The sequence below is a fragment of the Pituophis catenifer genome, unplaced genomic scaffold (genome assembly GCF_029215685.1).
Source record: "Pituophis catenifer annectens isolate HBS135680 unplaced genomic scaffold, rPitCat1.0.hap2 SCAF_1, whole genome shotgun sequence".
NCBI classification, from domain to species: domain Eukaryota; kingdom Metazoa; phylum Chordata; class Lepidosauria; order Squamata; family Colubridae; genus Pituophis; species Pituophis catenifer.
The window spans coordinates 324934052-324957641 of NW_027256881.1; the positions used below are offsets into that span (position 1 = coordinate 324934052).

The window sequence follows — 23590 nt, forward strand, 5'->3', positions numbered from 1 at the left end:
AGAGATGAGATGATCACCAAAACTGCATTTGCTCTGTTACCTCTCAAATTCATCTGATGAGCTGGGGTCCCGTTAGATTCTTCTTTACTTTTGAAACAGGAGATAGATGTGTCTTTGAAGGTACACCAATATTGCTTATAACCCTTCAGTGTTAGCTTCTTTGGCCTGTAAAATAGTACACTATTACTACCACTGAATGAAATGGAGGTACATTTGCAACAGCTTCTCATCTCTTGCCCGCACACAAACTTGTGGTCTTCTGGCTGCTGCTGAATCACAATGCTTAGTTGCCTAGTTAATATGGTCAAAGATGGGGGATGCTGCTGGGAACTAGTCTTTAGCACAATCAGAAGGGTCACAGATTCTTGACTTAGCACAAAGTGATTTATATGAGCTGGTTCCTTCAGCCCCATGTAGAGCAAATTATAGTTTAGTCTCAAGGCAAAAAGTACATGAGTGATTATTGCTAGTATATCTTATTACTGAAATTGGCCACAAGTGATACACCAGCCAATAAGTGATAAATGTTCCCAGGGTCACTGCTCCATTTAAAAGATCTCACTCCATCTGTATAGAGGAGACATTATTCATGGGGATAACAATAATGTTATACAACTGCAGGTTGCTTACAGTTATTGATTTCTCTATGCCATGGGTGCCAAACTTGCCATGTCACGTTGCTGTAACGTGACATTTTGCAACGTTTTTCCCATTTGCAGAGCTGGGGTGGGCGTGGCCTGCATGTGACGCATCCGGCCTGCGGGCCGTCAGTTTGACGCCCCTGCTCTATGCAACACACAGCTACAGCAAAACTGAGTCGCATATTATAGGCCAGTGATGGCTAACCTTTTTGCCATTGTGTGCCAAAAGCAGGGGGAGTGCGGAGGGGGGGTCGCACGTGTGTGTGCCCACACCCATAATTCTATGCGCCCCCCCGGGCATGCATGCATGACCCTCCTGTGTTTCCCCTGCTTTTGGCAAGTGATGGCACAGTGGGCCCAGTAGGCCCGTTTTTTTGCTCTCCCCAGGCTCCAGAGCCTTTCTAGGAGTATGGGGAGGGCGAAAACAGCCTTCCCCACTCCACTGGAAGCCCTCTGGAGGCCAGAAACAGCCTGTTTCCCAACCTCCGGTAAGCAAACGGGTCATTTCCTGGCTCAGGAGGGCCTCCCGGGGGGGGGCATTTTTGCCCTCCCCAGGCTCCTAGTAAGACTCTGGAGCCTTGGGAGAGCGAAAAACTGGCCTTCCCCACCTCCCCGGAGGCCTTCCGGTGTCCGGAAGCACTGTGTTTCCTGACCTCCCGTGGGCCCAGAAGGTCCAAAAATCAGCTGGCCAGTGCGCACATGCTCGCTAGAGCTGAGCTCACATGCCCACCGATATGGCTCCATGTGCCATAGGTTCGCCATCATGGTTATAGGCTGATTTTTTTTCCCCAGGTTGTATGAGTTAATAAACACCTGAGCTTCAAAACCCAAGAGCAGCATTTTAAAAAACTAACAGTGTCCCCAATGCATTCTAGAATGCTATTGCAGATGTACAGGAAATCCTTGATAGATAAAGCAGTATGAAAATATTTTCTGGAGGACAGGAAGTTTGCAAAATGTTATTGTTTATAAGAAAAATAGACTTATTTTGTGCCTCAATATGTGATATATGCAGGGATTTTCCTCTGAACCAGAATTTTAGGCTGCTTTCTCTTTCATAACTAACACAGGTTCTTTGGTACAGAGGATTCATCTCTACAAAAGCCCACTGAGATAGGTTAAGTACAGAGAAGAACTTGCCAGAACTGGTGGTTAAGCAATTAGAAATCAAATCATTATTCAAGCCCATCATTCAAAGTGCCTTAAAATAAGATCTATCTTAAAACTACAGTTCTAAAAAGTGATAAATTATGTAATAGAGTTATCAAAAGGAAGTGCTTACTAATAAATGGGAGAGCAAGTATATTTTCCCTATTTATTAAAGAAAACAGAAAGGTGAAAGAATTGCCTATATGGTACCAAAGGCTGACAAAGCCATTTTGTAATTCTTCTCAAAAGTACCAATAGTTTCTATGCTATTTCCTTTCAACTGTTCTTCCTGTCAATTCTGCAAAATTCAACACGTCTTTGTACCAGTTCCAAAATTCATCTCATATCCGTAGTATGGTGGGGTATTCATTTGTAACACAGCTAAGCCTGCCAAAATATTAACCCAAATCCAGACACAACTGTTTCTAGTTTTCACATGTCCAGATCCAAGATAATATTCTTCCTATTTTTTTCCCCTCAAGAAAAGTCTTATTTAAAAGTAAAAACAAACCTGATTAAAGAGCAGCAAAGTCCAGTGATTAACTGGATTCTTATCTATCTATCTATCTATCTATCTATCTATCTATCTATCTATCTATCTATCTATCTATCTATCTATTATGCTATCTATATGCTCATCCCTAGTGCCGCATAACAGGAGCTTACCCCATTACTAATCCCAGCTTCTGCCAACCTAGCAGTTCGAAAACACATAAAAAATGCAAGTAGAAAAATAGGGACCACCTTTGGTGGAAAGATAATAGTGTTCCATGTGCCTTTGGCGTTTAGTCATGCCGGCCACATGACCACAGAGACGTCTTCGGACAGCGCTGGCTCTTCAGCTTTGAAATGGAGATGAGCACCGCCCCCTAGAGCTGGGAACGACTAGCACATATGTGCGAGGGGAACCTTTACCTTTACCTTTATGCTCATGAAATCCAAGAAAGATACTTGAATAATACTTCAAACTATGCAATATCATCCCTATTTCTAGGACAAGGGTATCCAACCTTGGCAACTTTAAGATTTCAACTTGTAGAATTCCCCAATCAGCATGGAGGATTCTGGGAGTTGAAGTCCAGAGATTTTAAAGCTGCCAAGGTTGGATACCTCTGTTCTAGGGTAACTGGAGAAAATGCCAGCCCTAATCACTGTCTTTAGGAATTGAAAAATGACATTCACTCCTTATTGATCAAAGGAGCAAGAAATGACACACAGGAATCAAGTAAATCACAAATGACTGCATTTTTATATTTTCCAGTTATTTGATTACCTAAAGTAAAATTCCGAACAATGTAAATTAAATCAATATGCAAAGGTTTCTCTAGTCATTACAAACAAGCAGCATAGTTTCTGAAGCACAGTTACTCTTCGGACTTCATGTATTTTCAGGTTTAGCCCTGCAATTTAAGAAAAATTCAAGAAAGGAGTGGGAAGATTTTAAAGTGTCTAGTTTTTTTAAAAAGGGTTTTTTTACTTGGGAATTTTAGGATGCGTGGACTTCAATTCTCAGAATTCTCTAGCCACACATTTTAAAGTTGTCAAGGTTGAGAAACCTTGCTCTAGACACTAGGAGATAAGCATTTATTATAACCTATTTATTTATTATAAAGCTTATTGATTTGTGCTGTTTCTTCCAGATTTCCAGACAGTACTTACTTGAACACTTTAATGTAGTCTGCCAGCTCCGGGATGGAAGTGATGTCACCCTGTAAACAAGACAGCTGCCATTATATTTTATCTGCCAGGATCTGAAATTGGTTCGTGAAAGAGAATGCTGAGAAGCAAACAATTTGGAAGAATCAATTTAACTGATTAAATGAATACATAGTTCCTTTATAAAAAGACAATGTTCTTGGTTGAGGAGGAAGAAGAGACTTGATTAAAAAGAATTATAGGAATAAATCTACATTTTTAGAAAATCATATTATCTGGAAAAGATAAATTAGTTGTTTTTCTAAACTTGTTTAAATATGGAAGAAAGATTCCTCAACTTTCCTCTATGGCTGACATTCATTTTTACTATCTAGGTTTTGGTTATCATTTCTGCACAGATGTTCAAAATTCTGAGATATATTTCAAGACACTGCTCACTTAAAGGATATGTGGATCAAGAATCATAGCCATCACCATTACTTCAAATGATGAAACACAGTGACATTATCATGCAGTTGTGAGCTATATGTAAGATTGTTTTGTCAGCCATTAAACAAATCTGGTCCATCATTCACAATTTATTCACTGAAAAATAAATCATTTTTTTTCTGATGAAAATCCTAGCTAATTATATATAAATCTGCAACTAAGGTATCCAAATTACATGTGCTCTAAAGTAGGAATGCAGTAACTTTAATCTAGCCTGGCCTATAGTCTTGGGTTTTATTTTTACTTCATTTTTCAAGATCTAGCAATATGGATTTATACTTTGGGACAATTTTAACATAACTCAGCTGTTACAAATCTGGAATCACAAGTGCAGCACTTACTGCATAACTTTAATCCTGGATACCTGTCAAAATTATCGCCCCCTCCTCCCGGATATCAACTTTTATCTCATATGGATAGCAAGCATCCTGTACAGAAACAACTTCTTTGTTCTCCTTGCCTTGAAGGCCCTTTGGGCTTAATATGAGCCCATTAACATTCTTCAGAGGAAAAGAAGAGTGAATATGAAATCAGTTTCAATCTCTCTCTCTCTTTTTCCCGGACAGGTGAGCATCTTTCCAAACTGGGTTTTTCTACGAAAGATGATGGACAAAAGCTTGTTTTCTATGAAAGTTTGTTTTCTATGAAAGATAAGGTCCACTTAGTTGATCCATGAGAACAGCTAGGATGAGCCTCGGTGGCGCAGTAGTTAGAGTGCAGTACTGCAGGCTACTTCTGCTGCCTGCAATTTGGCACTTCAAAACTCACCAGGCTCAAGGTTGACTCAGCCTTCCATCCCTCTGAGGTGGGTAAAATGAGGACCCAAAATTGTTGAGAACAATATGCTGACTATGTAAACCGCTTAGAGAGGGCTGTAAAGCACTGTAAAGCGGTATATAAGTCCTTTTTTTAAAATTTGATTTATATGCCGCCCTTCTCTGGAGACTCAGGGCGGCTTACAATGCGTTAAGCAATAGCCTTCATACTTTTGTATATTTATACAAAGTCAGCTTATTGCCCCCACAATCTGGGTCCTCATTTCACCTACCTTTGAAAGGATGGAAGGCTGAGTCAACCTTGAGCCTGGTGAGATTCGAATTTACAGTAATTGCAGACAGCTGGTGTTAATCACAATGCTTAGTCTGCTGAGCCACCAGGCCCTAATGTCTAAGTGCTATTGCTATTTATGTGAGCATCCTTAAGCCCCTGGGCATCAGGATTGCAACTTGAAATTTATATCCTTATATTTACATTTATAATTGTTTTTCTTAAAAGAACTGATCTGATTCCGCCATGTGCTTTGAGAGCTGCAGGTGGGCTCAACCACTCCTCTATCAGGATTCTGCTAATTCTTTTTCTTTTGCTGAGAAAAGAGAAGCTTTTGCCTTTACTAAAAAGTGTATTCCTTCAATTTTGGTAACTACGGATACAGAATTCAGTGGTCTTTAAAGTTTGGACAGAAAAGGGAATTCCACTGATCTGCACACAGAACTATGTTTTGCTTAGCTAATGGTATTTTTCTTTCTTCATATGTCCAAATATGCATGCATTTCTAAAGAACAGTTCTAATCTGGGATAAAAGAGCATGATTCATTTTGACTGAAACTTAAGAGTCACAGTTAAGATAGCTTCCCGACTTGTACTATATTGGATTGATGGAGATCGGAAGCTTTTAAAAAATGAAGCTCGCCATATCATCCATTTATCTAAATACATCACTAGATAAAAGGAGCAGGATGTCAAACTCCCTCATGTCATTTAGGTGTAATCTAGATGACTATAACGTCCTCATTTTGGCTTTTTTTCTTTTTCTTTCTTGGAATCTCTTTAAAAGAACCCTCCATTTCTTCCACTGATTTTCCCCACCCCACCCAACCTCCAGGGACAGGCACAATTTCAGCTACGGTCTCCTCAGCACAAGGCTTTAAATGTGGAAAAGGAAAGGAGCCTCTACTAAAATAGCAAAATTTAGCAGGGTAACCAAATCAAATTCTCTTCTAAACTGAAGCTACATGGACATGTCCATGTTATTTTTTTGGCACAATTTAGAAGCAGTTTATCACTGTCTTCCTCCAAGGTTTATAACAATAGTGATAATGATGGCAAAGCAGGGGTGAAATGCTCCAGGTTCGGACCGGATCACCTGATCCGGTAGCGATGGCGGCGGGTGGTTTGGAGAACCGGTAGCAAAAATCTCTGAGCCCCACCCCCCACCATGTCCAGCTGAGCCGCACGATCATCAGAGGCTTTTTTTTTTACTTTTAAAAGCATTTTTTCTACAACCTCTTCCAACGAAAAAATGCTTTTAAAAGTTAAAAAAAAAAAAGCCTCTGATGATCGGGCAGCTCCGCTGGGATCGTCAGAGGCTTTTCAAAGCATTTTTTCTGCAACCTCTTGGCCGAAGAGGTGGTTAAAAAAAATGCTTTGAAAAGTCTCTGACGATCCCAGCTGAGTTGCCTGATCGTCAGAAAGGTTTTTCAAAGCATTTTTAAAAAAGCCTCTCTGATGATCCCAGCTGAGTTGCCTGATCGGCAGAGGCTTTTCAAAGCGTTAGAAAAAATGCTTTGAAAAGTTAAAAAAAAAAAAGTTGGCTACGCCCATCCAGTCACATTACCACCACCACCACCAAGCCACGTCCACAGAACTGGTAGTAACAAATTTTACATTTCACCCCTGTGGTAAAGCCTTTATATCCTAAGAAGCATAGACAGATGGCATATTTTACTAAAACGTCTGCACAGACTCCACTGCCTATTTACAGATGTCTTGGAAAACTGGACAAACACATCAAGGCTATCTCTCTTTCATCTTAGGTAAGCCATTGTGCATAAAAAAGTTCAAGAGGTTGTCATGTGGTGGGGGTGGAAGCTGCAGCCCCAAAGGAAAAAAAACAAAACAAATGACCTGTGAACAGTCCAAGAGAGTCCACAAGGACGTGCTTGGCAAAAATACCCTAAAAATTCCTTGGCAGAGCTGATTTAGCGTAAGTGTCCTTAAAGGACAAACTCTGAAACTGAACTATATAAACGAATCCCAAAAGATGTATGCTTTGGCACCAAGTCTCCATTTCATCCTAAATGTTTACTAAACAACATGATCCCCAATTAGGAAAGCCTTCTCACAAACCCTATTGAAATTAATGGCCCTATGCAAATCATGGCTAGCACAGAGTTCTCGGTCACTACAGCAATGCTTGCACAGGGCAGATTCTAAGGAGGTTACCTGCTTTGCCAGAAAATATCTTCAAGAAAGAGAAGGGCCTAAGTGAGAATCAATTCAGTGCTTTAACCAGAAAGTCCCACTGCATTCATATTCTGCACCAATGTTTCAGGTAGACATGCAAAGTAGAGACTTCTATGGCATCTGGAAGCCAGATGCTCACTCTCTGAATTACTATGAGAGCTTGCTAGTGGAACTTGACAATCTGCTTTCTGTTAGTTCAATTTCTCTATTGAAGATGCTCAATGATTTTGTGCAGTACAGGTAGTCCTCGACTTACGACTGCAATTCAGACCAGAATTATGGTTGTAAAACGCTGAGGTTTTAAGTTAAGGCATCATGTGACTAGATTTGAAGTTATGACTGTTTTTTTCCCCCCAATGGTTGTAAACATAGCAAAAGAGTGTTCATTAAGCAAATCCATTTTCCCAAATGGCTGCTTTTTTGCCAGAAACTGGTGAAAATGTTGCAATTCGCATTTATGTGACTATGGGGTGTTTCAAAGAGCCATAAAGGTGAGTGGTTTACCAAGTACCCAAAATGCAATATTGTGACCATGTGTAGATGATGAAGATGTGTGTGTATGGCCATTTAACTCCAAAAACAAAGCAGGAGATTAAGCGTAACTTTGACCAGTCATAAATTGAGGATTACCTGTAGCTTGCCAACTCAATATGGAATAGTCAATGAAAAGGACTAGCAGGATTTACCTAATTCAGTTAAAGATGCTACAGATTCTGGATTCTGAGAAACCTATTTTTTAGGTTATGAACTAAGTTCTTCTCAAATTGCCTGTATATGACCAGCAGTTCGACAGTTTCTCTTGTGTACAGACTATTAGTCTCAAACTCTTGGGAAAAACATTAAACTCTTACTTCTCAGTTCTTACCAGAATTGTGGAGGTCTTCCCACCTTCCAGAGTAATCTCCAAATCAGAAAGGGCAGCGTCAACTTCATCAACTTCTTTGTCACTGTTATTCAAATGATTTTCAGATGACATGATTGACAATTTATTGACGTGGTACTGAAATAAAGTAATTGAAAAATAATTGTATGAACGTATGTATAATCCTCTTGATCTACTCAAAGGCTGGTGATAATACAATATAGCCTTCATAGCACTTGGTCTTCATAGCACTCATATCTAATCAAAAATCTGAACGACAGCCACAAGACAAGAGTGGGACATGTTTTGTGATTTAACTCAACTAATTCTTAATCTAGAATTCATTTTACAAATAAATCTCAATGTTTTTGATTCAGTAGATATCATGTTTATGTTTATTATATTTGTATACCGCCCTTCTCCCGAAGGACTCGGGGCGGTGAACAGCCAGCAGATAAAATACAAAAAATACAAAATTTAAAACAATATAAAAATCCAATTAAATTAATTTGGCCCACAGTTAAAATGATTAGGTTCATATCCCTTAGTTCTCCCTTTTAATTTATATAAGAAATATTTAGAGCAGCATTCCCCAACTTTTGTAGATTTGCGGATTGGTAAGGATGGGATGGTGTGAGCGGCAAGCACAGGCGTGTACACAGCTCCATTTGCGCAAGAGGTGGGAGCATGTGCCCGCTGCTCACATAAATGGAGCTTCACATGCATGGGCTCATCCGCCACTGGCATAACCCGATTCCAAATGGGCCATGGCCTGGTAGTGGACTGTGGCCCGGGGGTTGGGGACCCACAGTTTAGAACAAAAATAATTTTCTTTATGTGAAAGGACTTGTTCCATGATGAATAGTCTCTTCACTTAGCACACTGCAATGAGTATAACTTTTTGTAGAAGCATATTCCCAGGTATGTATCTCCTTTTACTTCTATTTTTTTTCTAATGACAACTTTAAACATATCTATACCTATATTAACCGGGAAAGAAATAGCTTAGTCTTTTTTACTATTTTACTAAATAGAGTACCTTACATGATACAAAGCCCTTCCATTTCTCATAAAAGGTAATTCTGTTTACACTGATGCTTCAGTTTTAATTAATGAAATTGGACATAACAAGCAGTTGCTTATTATCTATAACTATGATTCTTTTAAGTGGCCGCTAAGTATTTCCACACATGGTAAAATATTAAGAGAATGGAAGTGGCTTTGATGTCAAAACTTCATTTAGTTCTAGATATAGTTAACACAATCTGTTTTGGCCTCAAAAGATTACGTTGTACCTAGAGAGTTCCAATAATCCAAGGAGATTTTGAGTTCCTAAGTGGTATGCCTTATGTATAATACATAGAGACAGACCACAAATGAGTTCAATGTGAGACACCTTAAACTGCTAGTATAGAAAGGAATTTCTTTAGAAGGGAAAAAGAAAGTACAGTGAAAAATACATTAAATGTGTTTATAAATTTGTTTGCCAAATGTGCTGCAGACTGAGAACACGGAGGAAGGGGCAAAGATATTTTTGGGAAACCCAGGAATTATCACCAGCTGCCTGAGAGGCTCAGTGCCAGAATCTTGTGGTTCAGTAACCTAATGTACTTGTCGTTTGCTTAAAAGCTAATAAAAAGATACAAACATGTTTGTGAAAAAAGAACCTAAATTCTTTTGCATGAGACATTGAAAGGAGGCAAATCTATTTTAGATTCCCTAAAAAGGTTCAAGTAAAACATTACAGAAAAAAGACAATATTTGTTGGGACAAAATGTTCTAACTCAAAAAAACGAATACATGCAATATGTGAAATTTAGTACAGCAAGGATTTCAGTGTTTGCTAAGGATTCTTTGAAAAGCAAAAACCAAGAGTTAAAGAGCCCTGGGACTTCAGGACCAACCCTTACCTGCAGTGCTGCAAACATCATCATTTCCTCTTCTGTGCACTCGATTTCTTCCAAAAGAATAGCCCATTTGGATTGTTCATATAACTGATTTATTCTGATTGCATCATACTATGGAGACATAACCAAATTATCGATTCATAACCCAACCTATGGACAGTATACAGTTCTTATTACCAGAGACCCTGAAAAAATATCAATAAACTCTTTACAAAGTTCTAATTTTTACTTGCTGATTGAATGCTATGCGCCACTCTGAAATACAACAGACCATTTAAGGTCAGAAGATGCAGTGCTCCAACAGAAAATTTCCTTCCCTCTTGGAACTAATACTGTACAAACCTTCCCTGCTATAATTTAAATAAGCCATCTATTCCAAATATGCTGAAATTATCTCTCTTCCAATCTTATTTCCCCTAGTAGATGCAAAATTAATCTTTGCCTTAATGCTGCCTTTTAAATGGTACTCCCATCTTTTTAGCTTTTATCCAGAGTCTCTGACTCTGGATAAAAACTGCAACCTCCCTGAAGGAGCACAATGTGGAGCTTTGCCACACACTCTTAAATGTGTCTTTGTCATTTAAGGCCTCAGTGAAGTGCATTAGTGCATGTCCAGTCTGAGACTTGCAAGCCTTCGAGGCACAAAGACACCTAATCATAATAATCCATAACAGGTGTCATCTTCTTTAGATTACTGCAATACGTTCTGCACAAAATTGCCCTTGAACATCTTAGGAGTACAATGAGTACAGAATACAACAGCAAAACATGTTCAGAATAGACTTCAAAAAAAAAAAATCCACACAAATTTAGTTCTGAAATAATTGTTCTTGCTGCCTGTATTACAGGTCAATTCAAGGTTTTACAAATAACATTTGAAGCCCTTACCAGTTTGGTATCCCATTACTTTGATGATTATTTCCCAAGTATGTGCCTACCCAAGATACATGCCTTGCTTATTAATGGAAACTCTGGTCTCAGCTATGGTCATAAATTGAGGACTACCTGTACTACATGGAGATGTAGAAGACAGCCTTGCTGTGGTTTTGGAATATCCTAATCCTGGAAGCCACAGTATTACTGAAATTATGGATCTTTTGGTATCAAATAAAATCATAGCTTTTAAAATACAATTTGGAAATTAGCATTAGCATACTGATCATTATTTTCTCCCTTAAATACCCCTCTATGTTATTCTGTTATTATTAAATTATTTGCTTTACTGGCCTTTATCTTGCTTCTTATGTCTTATAATCCAACAATTTCCTAGCAGTTCTGTGAAAAAATTCTAAACTGATCACAGTATGCAGCCAGGTCACTAACCAATGTACATGCACTGAAAATCCTGACCATATTATAGTTAACATAACTGTATACCTTAGGATTCAAATCAAAGAAGCTGTAATATTTGAACCGCAGTAGTAAAGCTTCATTTTCTTTCACTTCTTGTTCCATAAGTGATCTTGAAGAATCTAGCCATCTTCCAAAAGAGGGAAAAAAACACTAGCTCAGTCATTACAAAGCAATGTTTTCACACAAACAAGTTCCAAAACTAATGTTTTTAAACCTACCCCTGGTTGATCTTGGCTTTATCCAGAAGTGACTGTGGCTTATACATTTTGGCTAAGATTTCTGGGGAGGTGATTGGCTGGCTGACGGCAAGTATACCTGGATTTCCTTCTGATAAAGCACTGTCTCCAAACCAAGCTGAAGTTGGTGATAAAGGACTCCCATCATGAGAATCATAAGTTGGTGTCATAGTTTTGCTATAAAGCCCTGGACTTGAATATACATTCCCTAGATTGGAGAAAGATAGGGAGAATCAAATTAGTATTCCATACTTGGTCCACTCAATTCAGAAGAGGACTTACAATACCAATAACTCCAGAACTCAATTTTTTCAGTGAATGCTGCAGAAATAAGAAGGGATATCAGGTATAAAGGAACATGTGACTATGAGGTCCATATGGCGTCCAGAATTTAACTGTGACCACATGATGATGTTTTGGAAAGTGGTCACCTATGTGATTAAGATATTAAAAAAAATGCATGTGATAGACAAAACCCCATCCATTTTATTTTTTTGTAATAAGACAACCTAGATCACTTAGTGAAGCTAAATGGTAGGATATTCAGGACAACGGAGAAGTTCTCCAAACAGCATATAATTTAATTAAGAAAGCTACAATTAGAAGATGCTATTTAGATGGCTTTAAAACAGGGCCATATCAGGATTGTGTTTGGCCTCGGGGGTAGGCATGGCCAGGGTGGGTGTGGCCAGCATGATGTCACTTGTGTCAGGAGGGCTCCTGTGGTGGCCCGAGCGCTCTGCCAGAGAAAATGGGCACCCAAGCTCTGTTTTCAGCTGCAAAGGCCTCCTGCAACCCTCTGCCAGTGAAACGGAGCTTGGGAGGGTGGCACACGGCCCTCGTGAGCCCAGTTTTCACTGGCAGATGCCTTGCGGACCGGTCCTTCACTGTTTCCAAGGTGGCCCCACGGGCCAGATCTAAGCACCTGCAGGCTGGATCAGGCCTCCAGGCCTTAAGTTTGATACCTGTGCTTTAAAACAAGGCTGTACTTTGATTTTTATTAGTTCCTCTGGGCCCTCAACATTCAGGACAGATTATAAATATTGTAAATTCTGTGTCTACTCTGGAAAGATACTCCAGTCCCAAATATACTCAGGCCCCAACTCTTCTCGCCTTTAGGAAAGCCATTAAGACTTGGCTCTTCCCTCTGTCATTACTGACCAATTGTGTGACAATCCCCTTTTGGTTGTTTTGTTACGTACTTGGCTCTCCATTTTATAATTATATATTGCATTCATTTATTGCTATATGCAGTGTTTCTTTTTTGAATTGGGCAGCTTATACATCTAAACAAACAAATGGATTATACAGCTCTTCATGGCTATTATTTTTCAAGCACATGCATTATCTAAAATATCAAAAGCAATATGGTTCTCGGTACTTATTGTTGAGAAACATGGACGGAGATATGTTATTGCTACCTGCTATAGATTTAGGCCTTGTGGAAAAAGAATGTGGGTGTAATATCAGAGCTTTTCTTATACAAATGATGGAAATCTCTAGGCTCCACTTTCAGTTAAGCAGCATTTTTCCAGTCAAAATAGACAGATCCTTTACTTCATAGTTACACTGCATATATAAAGTATAAAAAATATGAATAATTTGTATTTCTAACACTGAGGTTCTGATAGAACATTAAAATACTGTGTTATTTAAATAGCACTCAATATATATTAACTGTTTTCCCAATTAGAAAAAAAAAAACCTCAGAACCTAAATCACATATTTTGTAACAAATACCTAGAGATACCGTACGGTCAAAATATAACCAAGAGACAACTGTGAGAGACAATTGCGAGACACCACTTGGTCAAAATATAGCCAAGAAGTTCCTTGGTTTTCAGATTCATATAGTTCAGAGAAACAGGAAGCAGAAAAGACAGGAGAGAAAAGTCCTATCCACATGAGGCTCACCTTTTACTGGGCCAATGTAAAGAACATCAGAGCCTATAAGAAAGAAAGAAAGGAAAATAGAAGACAGTAAGGTAAAGGCAGTGAAAGGAATAGAATAAGAACAACAAGGATGAAAATAGGCAAAGTACAGTAGTAAGATATTCAAGGATGTCATCAAGAAAACTAAGACTTCAAGTTGAGATATTTTACATTTTTTAAAATTTTCACATGATAAGAGATAAGTTTAATAAAGAGAAGAAAATTAATTTCTATGAGATTTAGACATGATAAAAACTAAGCACATGAAAAGACATGACAAGAAAATACTACATAACATGAAAAGGAAACACTACAGTCGGAGCATTAAAATGTTACTAATTTAGGTAAGATATTTGAAAAAGTCCTGAAAGCAGTAATTTTTCTTTTCTGTGTTCCTGAAGTACACAGAAACAGGCTGCTTGGTTTCAGCACAGTATGTGGTTTCCAGTCTCAAAACCAATATTTCTTAAAATAGTTCAGAACAACTGCACATTTCAATACAGCAGGCATTAAGCTAACATGCATTGCTATTTGCTGTCTCTACATCAGCTTGAACAGAGAGCCTATTCAAACCACTTGGTAAATAATGCTATTCTTTGTAACAAAAAATCCAGATAGGTAGGTGAGTGGGTGGGTGAGTAGATAGGTAGGTAGGTAGATGGAGTTAAGGAGGGAGAGAATATCATAGGATATGATGATGGATGGGCTGCCCTGCCCCTGCTCTGTTCAAATCCAATTAAAATCCATCAAAATTCTGAATGTCCATATTTGTTTCATATAATATACTGATCATATCGCCATACAGTTATTTTAAGATAAACTTATAATAAATGTTCAAACAAAAAGAAATGAATCTGAAGAAAAACCAATTCTCCCTTATGCTTACTGGTTAATTAAGATGGTAGTTGGAAGAAAAGGCAAAATAAATGTTCTATTCACAAAGTATCTATTTCCACATTCAATACTACATAGTATCATTTCTATAAAGAGCTCCACTCTATAATAGCACCACTAGATTGAACTAATATTAAACTTATTGTGACTATCAGAAAACATCCCCATAAAATATTTATCTGATGAAACTATTTTATTTGGGGATTCATTTACAGTTTAGTTTTAGATGACCTATGGAACAAATAACAGGGAGAATTATTTGGAAGCAATTGTTGAAATTGACTTTAAGAATCAACAGCTGAACTATTTTGGGAGATTATAGTTTTGCTGGTTAAACAGGCAGCCACATAAATTTGTTGAATAAGGAAACAAAATTTCATCCAAATATGCAAAATATTTTATAATTGGTCACTTACTGCTAAAATGTAAATAATAAATTCAAGATAGGGAATATAAGCAAAGAAAGAGAAAGATAGAGATTGAATTATCTATTGGCTTCCAAAGCTGACACTGGGTAATTACATGTAAAAAATTGTATTATTAGTAAATGAAACTATATTCCGAACATAAGGAACAATTTTGTTGATTTTAATATCAAAGCAGTGCAGACACAGAATATACTCACAGACATATATGACATTACTAGAATTCTGGTTAATTCACATTAACCTGCCTAGTCTGTTATCACTTTTGAAATAAATTAACAAACCCCAACTATTTATTACTCTGCGGAAGATTCTTTTTATAGAATATTATCTGCACTGTACCATATCTTGCAGGAGAAAGCAATGAGCAGGCAGATGCTACCTCCAATATTTAGACGCATCCTTCTTGCAAACTATTCAGCTTAATACATTCTGCTTCATTTACCCAAAATGAATCATGCAATTCATTTGCGCACGAAAGACTAATGTTAAGACGCTACAGATTCTAGTGTAGTGATAGCTAACCTTTTGCCATTGCATGCCAGGAGCGGGGTGGTGGTGGTTCCCACCGGAAGTTGGCAAACGGGTCGTTTCGGGTCTCTGGAGGGGCTCCGGGGGGTGGGGAAGGCCGTTTCCACCCTCCCCAGACTCCTAGAAAGGCTCTGGAGGCTGGGGAGAGAGAAAAACGGGTCTTCCCACCACCCCCTGAGGTTCTCAGAAGGCAGGAAACAGCCTGTTTGCCTACTTCTGGTGGGCCCAGAAGGCCTGAAAATCAGCTGGTGGAGCTGAGCTCGTGCGCCCACCGATATGGCTACGCGTGCCACCTGTGTCACACGTGCCATAGATTCGCCATCACGGTTCTAGTGCCTTTCATTTTTTTTAATGTTAGCTGAACAGTACCTCTTCCTTTATCTGGCACAAATCCAAAGGTTTTATACCAGGGGAATCTTTTTCTAGTATGTTGCACAGCAATTGATGCAATAGGTTTGATTATAGACAAGAGGGAAAAAATCATTTTGTCCACTTTTTTGATCTGATGCATATTTTCTCATAATAGCTTGTGGGACAGTCAATCTTCAAATTATGCTTTTCTTCCAACTCTTAGTTACCTGTAGACAGATGCTCACTTAAACATTTCCAATTTAGAATTACTCATTAGATCAGAGAGATAATATGACGTAAAGAAAGCAAAGGGCTTCTGAATATCTTTCTGGGTGCCCAATAGTCTCCTTGAACAGCTGAACATAAGTCTTGTCTTCCAAAACACAAAATGATTGTGTTAAGACCAGCCATCCTCACTAGGGTAACTATTCCATGAGCAAGCAAGACCCTTGCAATAGCCATTTTATGAAGGTATCCTCAATTTTTTTTTAAATTTGATTTATATGCCGCCCTTCTCCGGAGACTCAGGGCGGCTTACAATGCGTTAAGCAATAGCCTTCATACTTTTGTATATTTATACAAAGTCAGCTTATTGCCCCCACAAACTAGGTCCTCAATTTATCTACCTTAGAAAGGATGGAAGGCTGAGTCAACCTTGAGCCTGGCGAGATTCGATCTTACTTTAATTGCAGACAGCTGGTGTTAAATTACAATGCTTCTGTCTGTTGAGCTAAACCAGGCTCAAAATTGCATCACGTTGTCCATATTTGTTCTTCAACAGAGTATTAGGTTTCCCTGGCTTTGTAATTAAAAAAAAAATCTTTTATCTTGCTGATGAAGAATACTGAATGATCTAGACTCTCAAACCAACTAGTGAAATAAGGCAGTCCATAATTATAATTATTTTTTTAAAAAAAAACCTCAGTAAAAGCCCTAGAAAGTTAACAGAAATAATCATGTCACCGCAGATTTCTTTTCCGTCCATTTTTAAGAAAAAGAAATGCTCTTCCAGGCATCACAGGAAAATTAAGGATACTCATATGTTCTTGGTAAAGAAAAGGTAGAGAGAGGAATTTTGGACAGGAAAACAATCCTTTCCACTCTTTCAAGATTTTCCCATTGCCGACTGGGCTTCCTGGAGTTGCTTTTCACCAAAGATCTAAACAATGATTTTCTCTGCAGTAATTTCTATGTCCTGTTTGATTACTTTGTCTGAATAGGTGAAAGATGAAAATGTGTAGGGGCTCGAGGCTTCACAAAATCACTCTACTTTTTTTACGTTCTTATGTGTGATTGACCCCCATTCCTTTAGTGTGAAATGCTCCTTACAGAACAGGAAGATCTGAGTGGGAACTGCATACAAAAGTGTTTGAACATGATTAACTGCATATCCATGGTCATTGTTTCAGTGGAATTTGGACTGCATAGAAAATTATTATCAGCTATTCAAGCAAAACCACACAGAATTCCTCTTTAGCCATCCCTGCTCAACATGTGAGGTCCGGAAATGAAGAGATGGGTATGCACAAAGAACAGTGTGGTGAGGAGTCAGGTTTAATCCTGCTCTCTCCCCCACCACATCCTTGGAACCTCTTAAATATGGAAGGAGGGAATCTAGATCTTGGTTCTTTGTTGAAATTAAAAAAAAAAGTAATTCTTATTTAACATAGTCCAGGTTAACTCATAATGAAACCATCCAAGTATTGTAAGCATATTTCAAAATAATCATTGTTTTGGAAAAATAAGCCTAACTTGCTTCATGCATTTTAACAGAAAAAGAAAAAGCACTGTTATAAAACAGCAGGTTAGTTTATTTATTACCCAGGTTGTTTGAAAGAATGCAAAGAGCAAGAAAAAACAGAATTCGAAGAGGATCTGCGGATTTGCTCTTTTGTTGAGAGTGCTGAATCAGTTATTAAACAACAGCCATTTATAAAAACCTGCATGTTGAAATAAGTGAGAGGAAAGGATAGGGCCTTGAGTAGCTAGATCTTTGCAAGGACTGTAGATATGAGGTTGAGCAACCCTGGTCCAGTGTTTATCTGTGTACTTAAAATCCCTGTTTTATCATTAAGAAGGTCAAAGAATCTCAAGCATTAGCATACAATCTAATGGAACCAGGCAAACACAAAGAGTAGAACTTATTAGTTAGCATTCAAAACATTTGATGTGTATTTTTTAAAGCAGAACAGGCAAAATGCTCTAGAATTCTTCTTTGGGCAGCAAGGGCACGATCAGAATCCATGACTATTTAACTAATTTGAAATGAAGTGAATAATTCAAAATCTAATTCCCAGTGCTATCATCATTTTTCAACTAAAACAAACAAATAAATTGTACACACATGGCTTTTCCCCATTTAGATGAGGTCTATTTTTTCTCAATGCTAAATAAATAAATACTGAAATTGTGCTTATAGTATAATCAGGAAAGAGATTACTCACAAATTAATGTTTAATAATTCTGTGTTAAGTGAAAATAGCTGAAAAATAGTCTTGTGGATTTGTGGAATATTCAGACAACCCAAACCATTGACTACAAATTTTAAAGAAATCTCTCCGACCTATGGAGACAGATCAGCCTCCTAATTTACTAAGGAACTGAAAACAATAATGCAGACTGGGTGATAGCTAAAGTACATGCGTGGGAATTCTTGCAATGGATCAAAACAACAATGGATCAAAACAAGCATTGATTGTGGCTTCTTTGATGAAAAGAAGCAGCAAAGAGTACATATTTTTCTGCCTTCACTACCTCCATATCAAAGGTTTGCATTGCTTTTTTGTTCTGGGTAGAATCTCCAAGATGTTGGAAGGGACAAGCCATGATTGCCGTGAGCAATTTAAAGTCAAATAAATTAACCTTGGACTTCTACATGAAGGCAGTTTAAAGGTTAATAATGCAGCCTGATTGCTTGCTTATTTATTGATTCATTCCCCTTTATTGTTTTTACAAATAATTCAAGACGGTGAACATATCAACACACCTTCCTCCTCCTATTTTCCTCACAACAACCCCATGAGATGAGTTGGGCTGAGAAGATAGTGTATAGGGAGAAAAGCAGTCTTCCTTTTTCCCTATACCCTTGTCTCTCTCAACCCAACTCATATTTCATTACCCAGCTGGATAACATCATCAGTGCATGAGTGTGGGTTCTGTAGTAGCTTGCCCTGCCAGTTTCAGTGGGGATATAGTCTCCTCCTTGGTGGTTCCTTCATTATTGTTTTCCATGTTATTGTTTGTCTGATGCTGATCATCCCTGTTTCTCTGATTATGGGCTGCTGGAAGAGATGTGTTTTAGTCTTTTTACTTCCTAGGTGTTTTATTGTCTCTGTTTTGAATCTTGTGTAAATGTGGTTTATCTCTGTGAATGTACTGAGGGGTGTTTTGTCTGAATGCCAAGCTTCCAGGAATTCTTGTCTTTCCTTGAGTAAACTACCTCATGCTTAGGAGAGCAGATCAAATGCTTCTTCATAGGTGGGAAGTGTTACCCCCAGCATAATGAAGGTAAGATTCCTATTGAAAAAAACTCTTTTCTGATCCAGGAGATCTGTGACACTGTAAAATAATCTAAAACATCTTATTTCTGGGAAAGAAGATGAAGGCCTCAGATGCATCTGGATGACATTAATTAATTAATTTCGATTATGTCCTCGGCCTGGATTTTATTAAGATTATTTGGTTGCCTTAACAGATAACTTATGTCAAATTGGATGGGAAGAGCATGGTCTACTAATCTTGAAATTCTTAATGATTTTGGTACTATGGAGCATCCAGCATTTTTTTTTAATTATTCTTTGGTGAGACTACTCTTTGGGATACAATTTTGCAGGATTCTGGCCCTTCCTGGCTATGCCCAGAAGATAGTGCTGGCAGACTACTTTTTCACACTTAAGTGATTGACCAATGTAATCACAGGGTTACATCTGTTCAGCATGAAACTACTGAGGAATACAACTTGGAACTTTTGAATCGGATGATTCTCATATTGCATATAAAAGTGGTTTTGCAGTTACCTGGCTATAACGCCATTTCTGGTTCTATATTTAAAACAAAACAGAAAGAAGCTAGGGAATAACTGCAAAGAGATTCCTTCATACAAGTAATTGAAGTATTTCCCAGTTCGGACATTCTCACGGGAGGAAAAGGGAACCTTGTCCACAATTTTAACATATCAGGGAGAGGAGGGAGAAAAAACACTCAAACAAGACTAGATTTAGGATTACTGACTCTTTTCACAGCAAAAAAGTATGTGCTGGAAAAACAGAAATGGTCCAAGGTTTTTGTAGGTGTTTTTTTTTTTTTTGTGGCTTAGATAAATACATATGAAGGCCTTGAGGTAAATTAACTGGGCAAAGCACCCACTCATCGATTAATCTTTAAACACTGATACTGGTCTCAATTTTTAAAATAAAGTAAGTTATAAATAAAATGAATACAAGAGGAAGAGAAAAGTAAAAGAACTCAACCAAAACAAGATTCCTTTCTATTCATGTTAACATTATTATAGCCACCTCTCAAATTATTATTTCATTTTCCTTGAAACCCTTTCTTACATAAATTACATATCTGATGGTAATTATACAAATCTCTTCCGATGATTTCACTGGGCCTGATGTTCTCGAAAGCAGGTTTAGAATTCTAATCTCAAGCATCTGATCATCCAGTAAAGCGGCAAGAAAAGTTACATTTGACATGAAGTCATTTGCTGGCACATAATATCTCCGGTTGCCGTTTAAAAAGAGGAGGCTAGCATTTTAAGTAGGAGACAGGAAAGATGTTTGGGCATTAAATTTCCACTCAGGTTTGCTTTAGTAAAATGATCTGTTACATTTCTCCACAGGGGTTCCTGGGACTGGCATTGCCAGACTTCAGAAGAATATCAGCAGTTCCTGCTGACAACAACAATAGAAAGAGCTGTTTCTAATGTACGGTATCATACATTAGATGGGTTTTTTTTTTTTTTTGCAGGCCCAGGGTATATGTACCGTGTTTTCCCAAAAATAAGACCCTGTCTTATATATTTTTTTTGAACCCTGAAATAAGCACTTGGCCTTATTGCCATGCGCTCAAAAGCCCGATTGTGCTTATTATCAGGGGATGTCTTATTTTGGGGGAAACAGGGTAGAGGTTTTCAAAGAACTTTAAATCAATATCTGGTGGAACTGCTTAAAGCAGATGGGTAAAGCTTAAAGCTTTTATGATTGTTATGTTGATGATTAAAAAGATACAATTGCTGTGCCAATGCACAACAGACAACATTGTCTTGTCCACAGAGCAGTATATTACAACTGACGTAGTGCTGAAGGCATTCAAGGCTCTGAATAGCACATACTTTGGGTATGTTTATGACCTACTCCAATAGTCTGAAGTTGGTAACTCAGTGCTCAATCATGCCCTCCCCTCCATAAAGAATTTCAACACTGCATCTTAAAAAACATTTTCTATGGAGGTTCCTGCAAGTATGGAATTTGTTCCCTTTATATTTCAATCTATTTTACTCCACATTTGAAAACCTCCTACAGTTTTCTCCATTGGCCTGGGGTTCATTTATGCAAGTTTAAATTCCTCTCAATCTGTTCTGGAAACATATTCAGTGCAGCAGCATCTTAGTATAAGGTTCGGTCACAACTGTTCTTAAAATATTTGGAAACCCTACAACTGCCCAACTTTGCTTAAATTCAACATTTCTATTTAATCTCTTTTTTACAAACAGGTCACAGAGCAAATTATACATTCCATAATTAAAGAAGCAATGAACAACAGTATTTTTAAAATGGGAAAAACCTGTACACTCTGTTGTTAAATAACAAACAAGGATAAAATTGAATGTTTTGAAACTTTCTCTGATCAACCTGGGAGTAAAAGAGAATAGAGTATAAGCTAGCAGTAGAGAAGTAATAGTCATATAAGCTAGCATTTCACCAGACCTAAAACTCAGTTCCTACCTATTTAGTACAGAATAATAAACAAATTGTCAAGGAACAAGCTAGAATATATGCAGAAAATTGCCTCAAACTTAGCATAAAGCTCAAGACAATTATGCTAATACATGCTAAATTACTATACAAGTTAGGCTCAATAGTGAAAATACTATTTAAATAGTGTTACTGCCTTTGCAGAACTGAGTAAGTGGATATTAAACACTGTAATTACTAAATATTATTTAGCTCTCCAATGCATACTTAGGTTGAAATGCCATTTCTCTCATAGCCATCAAGGAATCATGTGACTAAACAAAATTACTACTAGTAAATGTGAAAGGATTTTTTCCCCCTCCAAGCCCTTTTCACAATATTCTGCATACTCATGCTATTGGGGGGGGGGGGGTTCTACCTGATCCAGGTGTGATTAGTGGTCCTTCCAGCTCAAGTGTTTCGTCCTCATACTGGTCATCCAGCTTTTTCTTTTTCTTTTTGTTTGAATCGCGGGACTTTCTTAAAAGAGAGAGTTCTTCTGGATGCCTGATGTCTATGGAGGTAAAATAAGAAATTATATTATAAAAAAGAAAATGTTTTAGGCTTTTTTGGTATTTTAAAGAATATAAAATTGGTATGAATACTGCAACACCATATACTGCACCATAATGCTTTGCTTATAAAGCTCAAATGATAATTAAATAGTACATCATCACACCATTTGTAAAAAAGAATAAAATATAATTTGAATGGTCCGATGACCTCCAAACATCTTTTTAGCTGAGTGAATTCCTATTTCCCTACATAGCTGTCTTAAATCTGTTTCTGCAGATTAGAATATCCTCCAAAACAGATTTTGTAACATGTAATGGACAGAATAGATCAGGGAAGTTCTACTATGAGATAGATGAACTATTGTGGACATGGGTCAAGAAACAATTGGGACAATCTTCTCAAATAATCACTACTTCATCAGAAACGATCCACAGTAGTGATAGCCATATAGTATCATGCTCACTACACAATTAGGCTCTGGCCTCAGAGAAAGATATTAGGATTTATAAGTTTCCCCATTTGTGATGAGTATCCTAAAATCTACTCTGAATATCAGTGGTTACATAAACATAAGGACAGATCAACAGTATTTTACATTACTTTGCTATTTCAAACTTAGAGCCTTTCCATCAAAAATAATCTGAAATAATTCATACCACCAAATTATTACTGATAGACTTCTTAAAACTTTGAAGAGAGGCCAAGATACATTATAATGGAATCAGGACAACTGTAAATATTACGAAGACTGTTTTTAAACTTTATCTGACAGAAAGATAACTTTCAATGGATAATTTTTATCACAGTTTAAAACAATGTTCCATTAAGCAGAGGGCTGAGAGGGAGGTGCTCCAACCTTAATTGCTAGGAAAACTACCACAGCAGTTAGATTCCTAGCATATCTCAAGATAATTGAAATACTACATTATTCTCACTACTGCATGTCTCTTTGACAGACTGGTCATCTGGTGCAGAAAGCTCTTATCACCACATATTTCACAGCTGAATTTGAAAAGAAACATGACCTGAGGTGCAAAAAAATTGCCCATCCTTGCTCTGGGGATGTAACATGAAATGTATTTAAATGACAACACCTTAATAGCCAATGGAACCTGTGAAGATGTCACAGCTTGCAGAAATGGCTAAACTGACCTATTTGATTACAGAAGGAACAACTTTTATAAAAGATTGGAAATTCTTTCTGGATTTTTTGCTGAAAATGGCTAAAAATGAACTGGTGATTTCTGAATTTACTGATTAAAAAGGTATAGGAAGGGTTATCTAATTTTGGAGGGGCAAATAATATTAAATATTCCCTGTAACTTCCTAAAGAAGATCAGAAGTTGCTTCTTTAAATATTCCCCCCCCATTTAGTATAATTTATCACAGCAATTATTTATTATTTATTAGCTATCCAGGTGAGGATTATTCAATTGGATGGAAACTCC

General features: G+C 37.6%; 1 protein-coding gene across 9 annotated transcripts in view; it reads right to left on the reverse strand.

Moving 5' to 3' along the window:
* Nucleotides 1–23590, reverse strand: part of FERMT2 (FERM domain containing kindlin 2) — an 80715-nt gene that overhangs the window by 17708 nt on the left and 39417 nt on the right. For 7 of the 9 annotated variants that reach the window (XM_070942933.1, XM_070942969.1, XM_070942915.1 and 4 more), the window contains exons 4-11: nucleotides 22006–22140; nucleotides 13451–13483; nucleotides 11519–11744; nucleotides 11325–11427; nucleotides 9951–10058; nucleotides 8044–8178; nucleotides 3450–3499; nucleotides 41–165 (exon numbers count right to left, since the gene is read on the reverse strand). In XM_070942933.1, coding sequence (XP_070799034.1) covers nucleotides 41–165; nucleotides 3450–3499; nucleotides 8044–8178; nucleotides 9951–10058; nucleotides 11325–11427; nucleotides 11519–11744; nucleotides 13451–13483; nucleotides 22006–22140 — 915 coding nt within the window. The remainder of the gene's footprint in view (nucleotides 1–40; nucleotides 166–3449; nucleotides 3500–8043; nucleotides 8179–9950; nucleotides 10059–11324; nucleotides 11428–11518; nucleotides 11745–13450; nucleotides 13484–22005; nucleotides 22141–23590) is intronic. The other 2 variants (XM_070942987.1, XM_070942977.1) reach the window with 1 other exon arrangement.